General features: G+C 37.0%; 2 protein-coding genes across 3 annotated transcripts; one reads left to right on the top strand and one right to left on the bottom strand.

The window, feature by feature from the left end:
* The first annotated feature begins 1888 nt into the window (after positions 1 to 1888).
* LOC126583933 (uncharacterized) lies at positions 1889 to 7106 on the top strand. Its single transcript, XM_050248480.1, has 11 exons — positions 1889 to 2608; positions 3153 to 3224; positions 3991 to 4032; positions 4109 to 4211; positions 4443 to 4507; positions 4592 to 4636; positions 4721 to 4828; positions 4916 to 5003; positions 6407 to 6453; positions 6540 to 6658; positions 6807 to 7106. Exons 1-10 carry the CDS (start codon positions 1976 to 1978, stop codon positions 6618 to 6620), a joined length of 1284 nt encoding a protein of 427 aa, XP_050104437.1. The 5' UTR covers positions 1889 to 1975; the 3' UTR covers positions 6621 to 6658; positions 6807 to 7106.
* Positions 7107 to 10035: 2929 nt separating this feature from the next.
* Positions 10036 to 12971, bottom strand: LOC126583936 (uncharacterized). 2 transcript variants are annotated; one of them, XM_050248483.1, is made up of 4 exons: positions 12849 to 12971; positions 11979 to 12033; positions 10867 to 11155; positions 10036 to 10592 (listed from the first exon to the last, which is right to left on the bottom strand). In XM_050248483.1, the coding sequence occupies exons 2-4, from the start codon at positions 11979 to 11981 to the stop codon at positions 10318 to 10320; spliced, it is 567 nt and encodes a 188-aa protein (XP_050104440.1). In that variant the 5' UTR covers positions 11982 to 12033; positions 12849 to 12971; the 3' UTR covers positions 10036 to 10317. The 2 variants fall into 2 exon arrangements, with proteins under 2 accessions (XP_050104440.1, XP_050104441.1); XM_050248484.1 differs by having other exon boundaries at positions 10879 to 11155.
* Positions 12972 to 17074: the final 4103 nt, after the last annotated feature.

Here is a 17074-nt window from a genome sequence, read left to right as displayed (position 1 = left end):
TGACCAGGCTCGAAACTAAAAGTAAGCTTCAAGTGAAATTGATACATTACCTTGTGCATCTTCATCGGTTAAAGATACCACCCCTGGATGGAGGAAAAGTACTTCAAGAAAAGATGCCACATCTACGTATGAGACAGATAAGGCAAGTAAAAATGATACCACACTTCAGTACTTAGAAGTTTCGTGATTATTCAATGGCTTGGATCTTGCAAGTCCCCAACCGAGGAGCTTCCCTCACTCGGGAACTTAGGGGAGCACAGTTTGTACCATACTTGACCAATCCCGAAACTACTGAGCACTGGTCAACGTTATACCGTCAAGGACCTAGAAGAGTTTCCCTCCAACCAAGAGGCCAATCACAGCGCGATATGTGTCGACATCAGAAGCCAATCATAGCGTGACACGGGTCAACATCAGAAGCCAATCACAACACGACACGTGTCAATGTCAGAATGAAACTAGAAACTCTCTTCTATAAATAGAGATCATTCTCTCACAATATTTCCTAATATCATTTGTACTAAATCATTCACTAGTACTCACTAAAGGAGGGCTTGAACCTATGTACTTGTGTAAACCTTTCACAATTAATGAGAACTCCTCTACTCCGTGGACGTAGCCAATTTGGGTGAATCACGTACATCTTGTGTTTGCTTCCCTGTCGCTATCCATTTACTTACTTATCCACACTAGTGACCGGAGCAATCTAGCAAAGGTCACAAACTTAGTACTTTATGTTGTACCAAAGTTCTCACTGATTTTGTGCATCAACACATTGTATTAAACTGTGATTGTGTAAATCCTAGATTAGATTAGATTTGATACTAGTTATTCTTCGCTATTAAGACTTGTATTCCTTGGAGGAGAATAATATTTTCCCTCTCTTTTATCATTTGAAAAAACAAAAAAATAAAAAAATAAAAAAATAATATATCTCAAAAAATAATAAAGTTAGTTACTAACCACTTTGTGGTTTGGTTTTTTGTTGTTGTTGTTGTGATTTTCTTATTTTATTTGAAAATTTAATGGGAGAGGGCAATTTTGAGATTATGAATGTTTCATCATTTTTGCTGTAATACATTCTCTACACAACCCTAAAAACACATTCCCTACACAACCCTATAAACACATCTCTCTCTAATCTCTCTCTGTACCTCCCTTTCTCTCTGTCAGATTAAAATAAGCCACAACAAGGGTTGTTTTATTGGCAATTTTTTTTTTCAAATTTATAAATTTAACCTAAAAAATTAAAGTGGGCGTACTCCACCTCAATTTTTTTTCTTCATATTTTTAAATAATTCAAAAAACTTGTTTTTTCATCTTTGAAAAAATCGGCGTTAACTAATTTATTCCAAGTGTATGTTATAAACATTCTTTGCACATGTCACAATCTAGGCGGATGTCATTGATTCATAAACATCTTATTAATCTTGATCGTTAGTTCATTTTTTTTTTGAACAAGCGATATTATGTACATTAAGGAGGGATGATGTGGGTTTAGTCTTACAATGAAAATAAGCTAGCAATAATGTGGTTAAAATTTGCATTTGAACGCTAGTCCATTATTATTCCATTTTATGTTGGAATCTTTTTTTGAATTTTTTTTTTGTATATTGAATTTTTACACTAGGGGAGGGAGAGTTCGACTCAGTCACACAATAAACAATCTAATTTGGTATCGAATTCGCCATCTATGAGTTTAAACCTAAGACGTTTCACTTTTAAATAAAGAGAAATACCACCAGACCTCTTATATTCGAATCTTAAAAATAGAAAATTCGCAACTAGTTTAGTTACTGAGCATGTCGTTATATAAATAAAAATAAATAAATAAATGGAAAATGCAATTAACCATTTTTTGATTTTTGGGTTGTACTTACTGGTTACAGCTTACTAGTCCAAACTGAAAGCGGGGCACATTTTTCTGAAGAAAACGGTGCGTTGGCTTAAAGCTTAAACCTCGTAAACCCTTCCCATGGCCGCCCTGAAGCTCCTCCTCTCCTCCGCTCGCCGTCACTGCCTCTCAAACCCTCACTCCCGTCTCCACCCACCTCCATTTCTAAGTTGCCACAGATCCCTAAGCTCCGAATCCGACCCAAACCCGAATCAGAACCCTCCGCAGACTCCTAGACGCCAACCCGTGCCGGTCGAACCCGTTTCATACACTCTCAAACCCAAAGAGCAGTCCCTACCCGATCCAGATGCGACTCCCCAAGCAACATCACCGCCGCCTCCACAAAGCCCCGGTGACTCGCCCAACTCATCGAGTCAGGACACTCGCGCCACCTGGACCCGTGAAGAGGCGCGTTTCATCAGGGACGTTCCATCTATATCTCCGGTATCGTACCCGGTGAAAGTTGCTCCCTTACCGGAAGATAGGGTCGCGGAGGAGAGCGGAGGTGGCGAAGGCGGAGCTGAAAAGGATGTGGATGGCGTGAAGGACTTGGAGAGAGAGAAGAGAAGGATCGAGGCCGATGGTCGGATGAGGAGGAGGCTTTTTAGGGTTCCTGAGGAGGAGGTGGTTGTTCCTTTTCCCGCGTTGATTAAGGTTGAGAAGAAGGAGAGCAAATCTATTCTCGAGGTCATGGACGCAATTCGCCAAGTCAAGGTCATTGCAACGTTTCCTCTCTCTCTGATAGACTGATTGCTGTTTGGTTGCTGAGAAAATGTGGGAAAGTTAAAGGAATTTAAGTTTTACTGTTTTGTTAGATAATTTTGGATTTGGGATATCAAATGACTTCTACTTAATCGAACTAATATGCTTTTTATTTGGCTTCGTTGCAATGTGCTTTCAATCTCTGTTTTTATTTTGTTTCTTGGAGATTAAAAGGTAGTAATGTGTTTATTGGCAGAATAAAATGTAGGTTATTAATAAGCAAAATGAAGTTTTATCTTTTTAAGTTTATCTTACGAGCTGTGATTGTGATCGAGTTTTAAGACTAAGTTAAGTAGGAGCATATAGAGATCATGCTTGTTTATCACGTGCATATTGCGCTAACCGGTGTTCTTGCTCTTTTAATATAGTTGGTTGCCCCCCCCCCCCCCCCCCCGAAAGGAGTTTGTTTTGTTATTGTTCACTTAGAAGTGTTATGTTTTATTTCAAAGTATTTCTCATTTCTAATCTCTTTTTCACATGGTTAGTTGTTTTACAGGCTAATGCCCAGTGCAAATTTGATGAAACTGTTGAAGCTCATGTACAATTGGGTATTGATGCGAAGCGAAATGTAATTTGTCAACTCATCTGAGTAAAATCTTCTCTTATCTCAAGCATATGTTTTTGTGTGTCAATATAGATATGTTGACTTTTACTTTAGATATGTGAATATATAATAGCAAGTCCTGAGTTTAGATTTTCAATTCATTTCACAATCCAACAACGTCTAGATTTAAACGATTGCCCACATGTGTTTATAGCTAGTTGTGTCCGTTTTGAATAAGGTGAAATCACGTGTGTGAGTGAGTGTGAGATGGCTGTTGGGTATTAACTGTAGGGCAGAATTCTTGAAACATTTAAAATTTGAAGGAATGACGTAAAGGAAATTTTAACAAATGTTTATAAAGGTTGGACCCAAGATGTTTCATTGGCATTTCAGGATTTGAATCAACTCAATGGTTTGGACTCCAGATGTTATTCTTTGAAAAAAGTTATTACGTGTCTAAGCTGTACCATTATTCGTAAGTTCCTTGTATCTGTTGTTTGAATAATTATCAATGCACACCTTCCATGCACCCAAATATGGTTAAACCTTGACTGAGAAATATTGTCACTTTTTTTACTGTACTTTGTGAGCATAACGTTGCTCATTTTAGCATATCAATTGTATGTTTTCAGTAGGGCTGTCATGGAATGCTTCTCAAAAGAGTGATAAAGAAGATATGGTTTCTGCTTTCTACTTTATGCTTCAGATTTCTTATGGCACAATTATATTTAATATTCCAAACTCCTGTTTAAAAGATTCAATTTACATGGACTACCTGATTGAAGTGCAGGCGGTTCGTGGTAACATGACTTTGCCGCATGGTAGTGGGAAGGTAGTTATCTTTACTTTGGTAAATCAATCTTTCTCATCAACTTTCTAGTTGGTTACTGTATGATGTCATTTTTCAGGTTGTCAGGGTTGCTTTCTTTGCTGAAGGCTCAGATGCAGAAGAAGCTAGAGCTGCAGGAGCAGATATTGTTGGCGGTGTTGAACTGGTTGAGGAAATTGCAAGTAATGAGCTAACCGTTGTTGCTACTAAATAATATGCTGAAAAAGAAACTCCTGTCCACTAGATATACTATGCAATGATATTGCCATTCCAACTTTTTTGAGTTGTGGTTTTGCCAAAAAAAAAAAAGAAGATTTGTTTTTTAAGTTTGTGTTTATATGGGTTTATGTGAATCTTACATTGATTGAGTTCAAAGAAATCAAACAATTTATTATCTGCCTTTTATTATGCAGGCAGTCATAAGCTCAATGTTGACAAGTGTTTTGCTACAAATGAAATGATTATGCGCCTGGCAAAGGTTTTTGAGTTGTAATTCTTTACTTGCGGGATTAGTCAACTTTATTGTGTTTTTAATCAAAAGTGGATGTTTGATGTTTAACAGATTGCAAGAATTCTTAGAGAGCGTGGTTTGATGCCTGACCGTAAAGTGAGTTTATATGGTTGTAATTTTTATTCAGTTTGCAGATCTGTGGGAAAATTGCTAATTTTTGCTATACTATGTATCGTATAGCTAGGTACTGTCACCAATGACATTACTGGAGCACTGCAGAAGGTAAGACAAGGTCATATTGAGTATAGAATGGACAGAACATCAATTGTACATGTGGGTCTTGGAAAGGTACCATAATTACAAACACAATCTTTTCGTTTCTTCAGATGTTTGTTTGCTGTAGACATGGATATCACTTTCTTTCTTTCTTTTCAGGTGAGCTTCACAGAGGAGTATCTGCAAGAGAACATTGGTGCATTTATGAGTTCTCTTTTGCTGGCAAAGCCTACAGGTTTAAAAAAGTGTAAGTGCCACAAATTACTCCTGTGTTTCCTATGTTGTTGTTTTTGGGCTAAACTAAGTAAAGGTGAAGTTTGATCTGAATGTTCACTTATAATTTTACACATTGGTTTTTTTATCTGGCATCTGTGCAATTAGATACACCTCTCAGTACTGCTGAGGGTTGAGCCTTTTTAGCCATGTTGATTACTGAACCATTTATGAAATATTTGGCTCTACTCAATTAGCAGTTAAGCTTGATTTTCTTGTTTCATAAATTAACCAAACTTGATAGTCAGTTCAGGTCCCAAAAAATGAAAATCCTCATGCTTTTATAAGGCCACTCAAGGTGGCAGTACTATCTTATAGAATTCTATAGATTGTTTATTCAGATGAATGCTGTTATCCTGATCTATATTGGTGGCCTCTACCCTAATAATATAAGTTTTTGGCATACAATGATTGTCTAACATGGTATCGGAGATTTCGTTGAATCGTTCCAGGAGGTCTTAGTTTTGAACCCTCTCCTCCAACTCCCTGATTTTTAGTTCACTTGCATGGTGCACTTCACCTATATATTTCTCCACTTATAGGAGGATCACAGTGCATGTGTTAAAGGGTGTCGTGTTAGCTTTGATATATGTTGTTGATGACCTAAGTTGTTGAAAGTGCAATACTCTGCTAGGAGTTGTAAATGATCAATTTCCATAAATGAAGTGCAGGTGCACGACTCTGCATAATTGTGTTTTGTTAACTCTACTATGCATAACAAATCTTCATGTCGCATTTGAGTCTTTGACCCACCTTCATAGTTATGCGGTAAATTTTGTTCGTCACCCTTTGATCGCATGAAGCACCTTGGAGTATTATAGTCGTTTCTTTTAAGGCCCTGAGAATGGCCTTATATCTGTTGCCCACTGCTGAGCCAGACCTGAGCTCAACTTTGTTCAGCTAGGTTAAGCCTCTGAGCTACTTGAATCCACATAACATCCCCAGCCAATCTAGAAAATCTTAGAGCTCAGTTTGGCTTAGCTCAACTGTTAACCTATACATTCTGCACAAGCAATTGCAGTGTTAACTCCAGGGTACAGTTATGATCTTGGTTAAATTTAATTATAGCATATTCTGTGAAATTCTGGATGGAAGATAATTAGCTCAATGTGTTAGCTGTATATAATATTTTCCGTTCTGCCCACCTATGTATCATTAAGAAGAAAATTGAAGAGATGTTTAGGACACTGCAAATAATAGTTGTGGAAGGACGTCCCTCTGTTTACTAGATTGTGCACTTTTAATGAATTGATTAGAATTTTTGTTACAAGCTTTTCACCGAGTATCGGATTGGACTTTTTCTTTTGCTTAAATATATATATATATATATGTTCTTTTCACGTTTACTAAAATCATTCACAATTTTCATTTTCACAGCTTCCAAATATGCGGGGTATATTAACTCGTTCCATATATGTAGCACGGTGAGCTCTTAACCCTTGTTTTTGTATACTTTAGTTAAATGCGGTCTTGTAAAATTGAAACTAATCCAGTCCATTATTATGTGCAGATGGGTTCAGGATTCCCGGTTTCAATACAGTCATTGTCCAAAGCTGCAGATCACTACAATAAAGTGCACCTCAAGGCTTAAGTGACGTGATTTGTTAACATTTCCAACCAAGCTCAAAGGTTCAGCATTTACTCTGTTAATCTTTTACTCTTTTAGGTAGCGACGGCTCTCCTTGTCTCTCTCGGAGCGGGATGTTGATTGACTAAATTGGAATACTAGATTGACGGGTTTCCGTGACTTAATATCTTGTCTTGCTTAAATCTGCAGGTCGTCCGAGTGTTTTTGCAAATGGCATTTCGCTCTACTGCTTCACATCATCACGATCTTCGTGTTTCTCTGCAATGTTTTTTTTTTTTTTTTTTTGAAATTTTCTCTTCGTTATTTATTTGTATAAATTTTACCGTTGCAATCTTCTAAAATAGATGTTCCATGATTTTGATGTGCGGCACATTATCGCAACTTCTCGATTTGGACGAGGATGTTCAGCATACTCCTCTGTGTACATGCAATAATGTTCTGTGACTATATGGAAAACGTGGAGGCGAGACGGGTCCTCATTCGTCACTACGAACTTGCTGCTACCCGATCTGAACTTGATTTGTTAAATTTAACGGGTAATATTGAACAATTCATTACCCGTTAAAGAAAATATATTTTACTTCAATAAATAATAAAATAAAAAACGTTAATACTAACTCTGTATATATATAAAAAGTTGTCACCATATTAGTATCTACATACCTAAACCTTAAAAGTTCAAAAGACAATGTAACCATCGTCAAAGCGTAAAGGATGTGATTACGAGTGTTGACATAATTTTTTACATTGTTGTACTTATAAATTAGTTATTATCCAAAAGATAATGTAACCATCGTCAAAGCGTAAATGATGCGATTACGAGTGGTAGACATAATTTTTCACATTTTTGTACTTATAAATTAGTTATTATGTTTAGTGAATACACACACACACACACTAAATTTGTTATATAAATTATATTATATCTATAATATGTAATATTGGGGTTAGATACGGAATGAATATGGATCGGGGACCCTTATAACCATATCCGAAACAAGAACCGAATAATATTTCTGCTTTTTCCCCAATCTAATATAACCGAATTTTCATCCCCAAATCCGTTCGATCATGTGGTTATCCACGGTTATCAAGTTTAACGGTTTGAATTGCCATCCCTAAGGACTAATACAAACTTTTAGAAAATATTAATTATAATTTTTAGATATATTATAAATTAGTAGAAAATATAATAATGTTTACAATTTTTTTCCATAGGTGCCTAGATTAGGGGTGGGCACAGGCCGGGCCGGGCCCAAATTTGGAGGGACCGGACCAGACTTGCTTAAAAAGGAAACAGGATGGGCCAGGCTGGATATTGCAAATTTGATTACTGGAACCAGACCTAACTTGACTCGTTTGAAACAGGCCGGTTCAGGATGGCGGGTCCACGAGTCCTTTTTTTAATTTTTTAATTTTTTTTCTAGTTTTGATTGCTTCCCGAACTCGCCATCCTCCAGATCTTCAACTCGGTAATCATGCACAGTTTGGAACCTCTTATCCGTGAATTGCAATAGCAAGCAAGATTTCCCGACACCTACAAATCCAAACCAAAAACCCAAACCCAAAACCAAAACCCAATTGTTTTAAAACCTCAATTCTCAAACCAAACAAACAAAAAAGAAAAAAGAAAAATCAGAAGGTTGGGGGAGGGAGAGATCGATAGGGAGGAGGTTGAGAATTGATAGATCCAAGGTGTGAGAAATTGAAGACAGAGGCGTCAGGAGAGAGAGAGAGAGAGAGAGAGAGAGAGAGAGAGAGAGAAAGGGAGGAGACTGAGGAGATGAGAGTCTTCGAGAAGGTGTGAGTCTGTGCGACACTGTGGTGGAGGTCATAGTGGGGTGTGGGTGTGGTGTGTCTGCTCCGGGAAGGAGAGTTGCAGAGATGGGGGGAGAAGAAACAAGAAGAGGAATGAGGGAGAATGATCGAGAGATTGGGGCATTACTAAATTAAACAGTTTGAGCGACGAGGAAGATTTTGTCGCGCAAATCATTATTAGGTCGCACAAAAACTATGGCAACCAGAAAATCATCGCGCGTATTTTGTCACGCAAAGGTCGTGAAAAAGACATTGCGCGACGAACAATTTCAAACTCATCGCACAAAAAAAAAATACTACTTGTCACGCTAAAGTTATACGGACGAAGGTTTTCATCGTACGAGATATAAAAGCGTACAAGTGCGCTTTGTGACTAGTTCGTCTCGAAAAGTTTGCGTGACGAAAAATGTTAGAGGTACGTGGTAATGCGCGACGAAGTTATAAGACGCGCTTAATTTTGCACGATGACTGGTCGGCGTCGCGGTGTAATTTTTATCCAAAAAATAAATAAATAGAATAAAAGGAAAATTAAAAAAAAAATTTCATACTAATGACAAAAAAAAAATCAAATTAATGAATAAAAAACAATTTTTATTTATAATATAAATAAAAATGTACGTACAAATATAAAGCTTTAAAAGAAAGCAGGAACAAAACTATGAAAAAAAAGCAGAAAAATCTATAGGAATGTTGTTCGAAGGATCTTGCTTCTGGTTGGGGATGGGGTCGTAGGTTGACGGGCCTGATTGTTGTGCTTGCTAGGTGTGGAAGGGCTGTGAAGGTAATAATGCAGAAAAACCGAGGAGATGTATTCTCCTTGTACAAGCATCGACATTTGAGACTTGTACGATGCTAGATCACTCCTTAGGCCAGTGACTTCTTGCGTTAAAGCCGTAACCTGGCCCTTTGACTACGAGGATGACGAGGCTTTACTATCCCGCCACCTGGCATTTCCCATCCCCCGACAATAAGTCCCTGGCCTCCGACCTAAAGTCTGGTCCAACGTCTCTGTCACGATGTGAAACCCTGCATCCTCAGGAGGATCCACAGACTCAATCGGCGTGTCCGAGGGAAGCTGGGAGGTGGACTCTTGAAGCACCGATTGACTCTTCTCCACCATAGTCACATGTGAAAAAAAGGATTATTAATAGAAAACAATTTGAAATAATTAGTATAAATGTTGAATGCATAAGAAATTACTTACATGAAGGGACTCGGTCAACTCATTCCCAGGCCGAACATAAACTTCAGCAAGGACGTCGATCTTCGGAAATTTTGAACCCTTCTGAAATTGAAAAAGATAAGGAAAATGTTAGTAAGAAAAAAAAAATTTATTAGCGGCATTTTAAAATTGGAAATGAAAGATGTAATATATACCTTCCGTTGTGCCTCCATCCTATAAGAGAAAGGCCTTGAACCTAAATGGTGGAGAAGAGTCTTCTTCTCCCGATTGATCTTGTTCGCCTTCGCCTTCTTCTGTTATAAAAAAAAAATAAACGTATTAGTTGTAATACTTAAAGAAAAAAATAAAAATAAATAAACATTAGTAAAAATTAAAAAAAGTAAAATGAAAGAAGTTGTAATTAAAAACGCACCACATAGCCCGACTCTTGAAAATGACCGCAAAGCCAAACCCAACTATCTTGTCAGTCCTCCAACTCCTTCGGACAACCTTCCTCGAGAGCGACCTGCGGATCATCAAATTGCTGGAAACATTGGTGCAGGTCACTCTTCCACTGCTTGTAGCGTTCGGATAAGAGCCGATTGAGGTACGCGAACATGTCCTCGTCCAGGTCCTCCAAATTGTAGTTTGTCTGCAAGGTAATAAATATTTTGAAAGTATTAGTAATAAAAGACAGTAATAAATGTAAATATATAAATTTTACATGAAAAGCATTAAAAAGGCAATGCTACTTATGGACAATTGGTTGCGCACAGTGTTCTTCGTCTCCTCCGACATTGCCTTCCAAGACTTCCACCGCATAGGGTAAAAGGTCCGAACGACATGCCCAATGTCATGGGCCAATGCACTATGCTGCTCTGCCATTGGTGCTGCCTGATGTTGCTTATCGTATCCGATTGGGATACGACCGTTGGTCACCCAAGTGACCTTGCCCGTCTTCAATTGCTGACAAGGTCCCCTGGTGTTTTTCTTTGCTGCAAAGAGATGAAAAATAAATCATTACCCCAAAACTAATAACAAATCCTACTAAAATTTCGGCATAACCTCCCCTATAATTAAAACATTTCCCAAAACCCTGAAAATAACATAAACAATATACGCCTCCAACACAATGATCACAACATTTTAATAGAAGGTTCGGAACGATGACAACTTTTTAATCCTTACATGACATAACTTAACAAATTGAACCTAAAATAACAAAATTTAGTTAACATGGGAATGAGGGAATGAATTAGGATTGCATACATGGCCGTGTACCTGAGGCATCGGTTGTGGATCTCGATAGCAACATCTGGTTCATAGTGCGGGGGCGCCTGTGAGTACGTCGGGCCCTAACAGGCAACGCCATTGAAGAAGTAGACGATGCCTGCGTATGTGGGACTGGATGACCAATTGGGTCAATTGGATTGACCAGCTTATGGTTCATCTCTGCCAGAGCAGTGGCAGCAGTAGTAGGTGTAGTCGTCAGACTAGGTGTAGCCGTCGGACTAGGTGTATAAGTCAACGCCCTCCGAGTTCTAATGAGGTTTGACATCTACAAAATTGAAAATTAATTTGTTTCGTACACAAAGATTTAACTTATCGTACACATGCTAATAATTTCAACTTAAATTTAAAACGAAATTTAAAAACCCTAATTCTAAACCCAATTCAAGTTTGGCAGAAACAAAACTTAAAACTAATATACTATACACAAACTAATCAATTCAGATAGGATATAGACCCAACAATTATAACTTATAAGAAGAAACTAGAATAAAGGAGTAGTTGGAGCCAAAATTTAGTTGTATGTGCTCTGTGTGTGTCAGGGAATTCAAGTGACAAATAAGCCACAAGCTAGCAATTTGGCTCCTCAAGGGTAGGCAGAACCAAGAACATGCACCAAAGTTAATGGATGGAAACGAAAAAAGTATGGCAGATATTCAACAATAACCAGGGATAGCATCATAGCCAGAAAAAGAAAGCATTAGGCATCTTACGAGTTACAAAGTCCAATATATCATGCCAATACACACAATAGGTGCTATAACACAATTAAAACAAAGGGAAGCAGAGCATAACTGATAACCTTTTTTGCATCTCCTTAGAAGCAGAGATGATAACCTTCTATTTTCAAAAATCGAAGCACAGTATTGGTCAATGAATACAATCAGAAAACCAATGAAAAGAGAGTAACCAAAACATCTAATTATGATATGTAAGCTCTCATCAAATGAACCTTAAAAAAGCAAGTCAACCACAACAATATCAAAATCCATGGGACTACTTTCGAGCAGACCACTTGAACTTGAAGTCAAACAACAATACTAGAAAGCAATGGAAGGTAACAAAATTATGGAAATAGTAATTAAAATTACCATAAAGTAATGCAGGTGACCAAAGTGTACGTCCAAAAGCTAGTGGAATTTTCTCCTGAAAATTGAAAAAATCAAGAATGACAATCTTATCATATGAAAGTATTTTCGTTAAAGAATGACATTATTAGCAATGAAAGTATTCGTTGACAACAAACCTCACCCGTTATCCAAAAAAGATAAACAAATTTCTTCAAGAGAGCAAATAAATACCCATCTAGAATATAAGAACTTACAACACAATATTATTCTCCAGGAAACACAAATTTGGATGAAAAAAATCCCAAATTGCTGAACCCTTTCTCCAGAAAACAAAATTTTGAAATATGAAAAATGCCAACTCGCGGAATCCATGTTCTAAATGTGTTCATGTCTGCATATTTTATGAAGAGAGCAACGTGCAATCATAGAGAAAACAAAAACAAAGGGAAGCACATGGAAGTTTACATAACTAATCTCCGCATGTGCACTTTCCATCCTCAAACCTATGAAACCTATTGTTATCCATCACTATGATAACCCTTCTTGAGCACTTGGACATAAACTTGATTGTAGTATGACAATCGCCACCAATTTAAGAACCCCTAACTTAAGAACCCTAAATCTAACCCCCAATTTAAGAAAACCTAATCTAACCTCACTGCCCAAAATCGTTCCCCTAATTTAAGACCTAAATCTAACCCCAATTAAGAACCCTAAAAACTTTAATTTAAGAACCTAAATGTAACCCCCAATTTACGAACCCTAAATCTAACCCGACTGCCCTAATTCTAACCCCGAATTTGAAAAAGAAAAAAAACCAAACAAACCCTAATTCTAACCCCCAATTTGTAAATAAAGAAAATTGAAAATAAAAACTAAAGAGGAAATTACCTCTTGGAGACGAAGTCGCAACGGCCAGAGAGAGGGACGGAGAGAAAGATGGAGATACAGAGGAATGAGAGAGAGGGTATCGTGCAGGGAAAAAGGAAGAAGAGGGAAGTGAGGGGAAGAAGGAGGGGGGGGGTTAAAATATAGAATCTTGTGTGACAGAGTCTTTGTCTCGTAAGGTTAAACAATCGTCGCACAAGTTTTTTTAAATTTCCCCGAAAAAGCGCCTTAATTGAAATTTCAGACACTTGCGCGACTAATAAATATATTTCGTCGCGCAAATATACTTTGTATGATGAAATATATGTATTCGTTGCGCAATATTCCCGCGTAAATTTAAAATAACTGTTAAATCATGATTTTTTGTTTATAACCGTCGAAAAGTTTTGTTCCGTTACTTGATCTCTGAATGTTTGTTTTCTGTGATTTTTGGTGTATGCAATCTCGAACCATATACAAACAAGTTTGACTGTTGGATCGTTGAAATTAGTTTCGTAGAATGCATATCCCATCAAAAAGATAGATTCACTAACACTTAGAGTTTATTTATACTTTCTTAAGTATAACATAAGATTTTGTGGTATCCACTAGTGTAAATAGTTGAAATTGAAGATCGAATTCATTTATTGTACTCATATAGGATCAAGGAGTATAGCTGTAAAAAATCATCAAAATCGAAGTTAAAATAACCGTTAAATCGTGATTTTTTGTTTCTAACCGTTGAAAAGTTTTGTACCGTTACTTGATCTTTGAATGTTTGTTTTCTGCACTTTTTGGTGTATGTGATCTCGTACCATATACAAACAAGTTTGACGGTTGGATCATTGAAATTAGTTTCGTACAATGTGTATCCCATCAAAAAGATAGATTCATAAACACTTAGAGATTATTTATACTTTCATTAAGTATAACATAAGATTTTGTGGTATCCACTAGTGTAAATAGTTGAAATTGAAGATCAAATTCATTCACTGTATTCATATAGGGTCAAGGAGAGTAGCTGCAAAAAAACATCAAAATCAAAGTTAAAATAACCGTTAAATCGTGATTTTTTGTTTCTAACCATCGAAAAGTTTTGTACCGTTACCTGATCTCTGAATGTTTGTTTTCTGCGATTTTTGGCGTATGTGATCTCAAACCATATAAAAACAAGTTTGAAGTTGGAACGTTGAAATTAGTTTCGTACAATGCGTATCCCATCAAAAAGATAGATTCACTAACACTTAGTTTATTTATACTTTCATTAAGTATAACATAAGATTTTGTGGTATCCATTAGTTTAATAGATTTAAATTAATTTATTTTGTACGTATAACACTTAAGAAGTTGAATGGTATGTATATTTAAGCCAATCCAATGGTCACCAATTTTTAAATTTAATTTAATATATATATAATTTATATAGTTTTTAGGGGTATAAAATTGTTAAATTAATATATATAATTATTATAGTAATTTCTTTTAGGGTTATAAAATTATAAAATTAATATTTTGCTTGTCGTGTTGGGTTATCGGGTCGTATCAGAAATTGCCAGGCCTAGCTTGCGCAACCAAAAATTGTTATGCGTCACACAATTATGTTTTAAAATGGTTTTTTAATTTTTTTTTATTTTGTTTACAATTTATTATAAAATAGAAACATACCAAATTTATTTACAAAGTAATTCACATTTAAAATGGGAATCATTCATACCATTTTTTCCATCACTCTATATAATGCATTAATGTGATCGCCCGTCCGGAGATTTTCATCGGGAAATGTGAAATGACGGAATTACCCTCGGACGTTATTTGGGGTGTGAGTTATGTTTGGTTTAATTTTGGGATTTTTGGAACCAATTAGAACTAAGATTCTTCTTAGTTATGGTTGGTGGCTTTTTGGACCACACAAATCCTTATCACCCTCTCTCTCTCTCTCCTATCCCATACCTATCTCTTTCGCAGAACTCTCTCTCTCTTCCCTCACGTACGGACCACACCCAAAGACCCTTAAATTTTCACAGATCGAAGGTGTTGAAGGTACCATTGTATTCCTCGTGGTGTGGTAAGTCCATGTGTATCATTTTCAGGTAAGAAACCTTTCGATTTCACATCAAAATATCAAACTTCGAATTTAGCACTGTTCACGAACTTTGTAATGGTTGGTTTTTAGGACAATCCAAGCTCATAATGAGCTCTAGAAGGTTCCCACGAAGCTCGAGGACGTTCGTTTGGAAGTTTTGGACGTCGGGAAGCCCTAGTTCGAAGGTGGTCGGTTTTGGCGAAATTATCTTGACGAGTTTTCGAAGGATTTGGAAGTTTTAAAGGTATAGCCTTCTTCCTCTCAAAATTTGTGAAGTTTTGGTGAAAATTTCGTAGAAAACAGTGTAGAAACAAGTGAGAAATCGGCATTTACAGGTTTGCCTAGTTTTCGGTGCCGGCGAGATTTTCCGACATCTAGAGGTAGGGGATGACGCGCGTGGGGGCGAGTAGCGTGCCCCTCCCGGCGCATGAGGGCGCGTGCGACGATGAAAAATTATTTTAAAAATATCTCGACGTCCGTGACGTCGAGTAGGTCACTGTGGTATATTCATATATCCAAATTGAGCAATGTATGAGAAGTTATTAGCTAGTTTTACCTATGTGTTTGAAAATAACGTTTTTATAGTTTATTCGCATATAGGTGAGACTTATCCCGAGGACGAGCGTATCCACGAGCGAATTGGGGGCTACGACCCTTCGACTTATCAGTGAGTGGGCTTTTGTTTTCAGTATATAATTATATACTTGATATAATTCCCAAAAATGTGTTTTAAATGAAAATATGCTTTGAAATAATATGCCAAATGCCATTATATTTTGAATATGCATTTCATGGTTGCTTATATATATATATATATAATTGTGGTGTTGTGGAGGCACAGGTAAGTTATGTTTGGTATATGTGAACTACGAATGGCTTGATCCCTGTTTAGGGTACGTAGGCAGCCTAACGAAATGTTAGGTGCAGTCATACAATATATGACATGAAATAATTGAGATATAAGCTTATTTGAAGAATTGAGTAGCGTGATAAACATGTTTGGTTGGATATATGAGATATGACTAGAAACGATGAGCTCATAAACCTGCACCTCGGGTGATTGCGATTTAGCCAGAGAGAGTTAGCACAGGCCTGTATATTATGTCGCCTCCCGCACCATATGCTCACATTGCATAGTCTTGTCGTACAGACCACTATAGGTGGTTCCGACTCGTAGGTGACTAACGTATTATCGCACAGCTAGTATTGAGAAAGTAGAATTGGGCATAACTGTATCTCACCCAACCTTGTCGTACAGACCCTTTTTAGTGGTTTCGACTTATGTGCAGTATATTGTCGTATAGGTCATAGTAGTGACTCCGGCTAGATTGAGTTTGAGCTATGAATTCAGCCGTACAGACTACTCAGGAGTTCCGGCTAGCATGTCATACTTCTATGAAATCATTATTACCTGGATTGTTACTTATTATATTTTGGCATGGCATACATATGAAAATGATTATGTGAAGCATGAATCAAATGGTTATGATGTTAGATATTTATATATGTGTATATGCTTATATCTTGATTTTGGGAAAATAATACATGTTTTACAGCGAGGGGTTAGATATGTTGATAAATGAAATGATTTTGTAAAACATTTGTTTTTGCCCACTCACGTTTTCTGTTTTGCGCCCCTCCAGGTTTTAAGTAAGATTGCTGTTGGTGGCTAGAGAGGACGTCATCAATTCTGACTTATCCTTATTATTGTAGGACATTCCTAGTACTGTATAACTAGTACTTGTCTTACTGGACTGCACCTAGACTTTATGCTCTGATTAGGAGTATTACTGTTGTACTTAACTCCTACCGCTTTCTGTTTCGAAGTGCACACTAGTAATATGGTTTTTAATTATTCGTATGTTTGCTATATTTATCGCTTCCGCATTGTGCACATGGCTACGTCACTCTCACGTGACGGCCAGCATGCCTTGACCTCGGTCGGGGTGTGTCAATTAACCATTTCATGTGTTTTACAAAAAAAAAGTTACAAATATATTGCCTTAATCTTCATATGAACTATAATAACTTTCACTTTCGTTGCTATCATCATTTTCAATGTCCCATTCCTCATCATCGATAGGTACGTCACCATCATCGTTTGTGCGCACTAGACCATCGTATCGTGGAATATTATTGAAGTCAATTGTGATCGACTGAATCGGTA

The sequence above is a fragment of the Malus sylvestris genome, chromosome 9, assembly GCF_916048215.2.
Source record: "Malus sylvestris chromosome 9, drMalSylv7.2, whole genome shotgun sequence".
Lineage (NCBI taxonomy): Eukaryota > Viridiplantae > Streptophyta > Magnoliopsida > Rosales > Rosaceae > Malus > Malus sylvestris.
The sequence above is the reverse complement of the archived record's forward strand: the minus strand, read 5'-3'. Positions and strand labels throughout refer to the sequence as shown.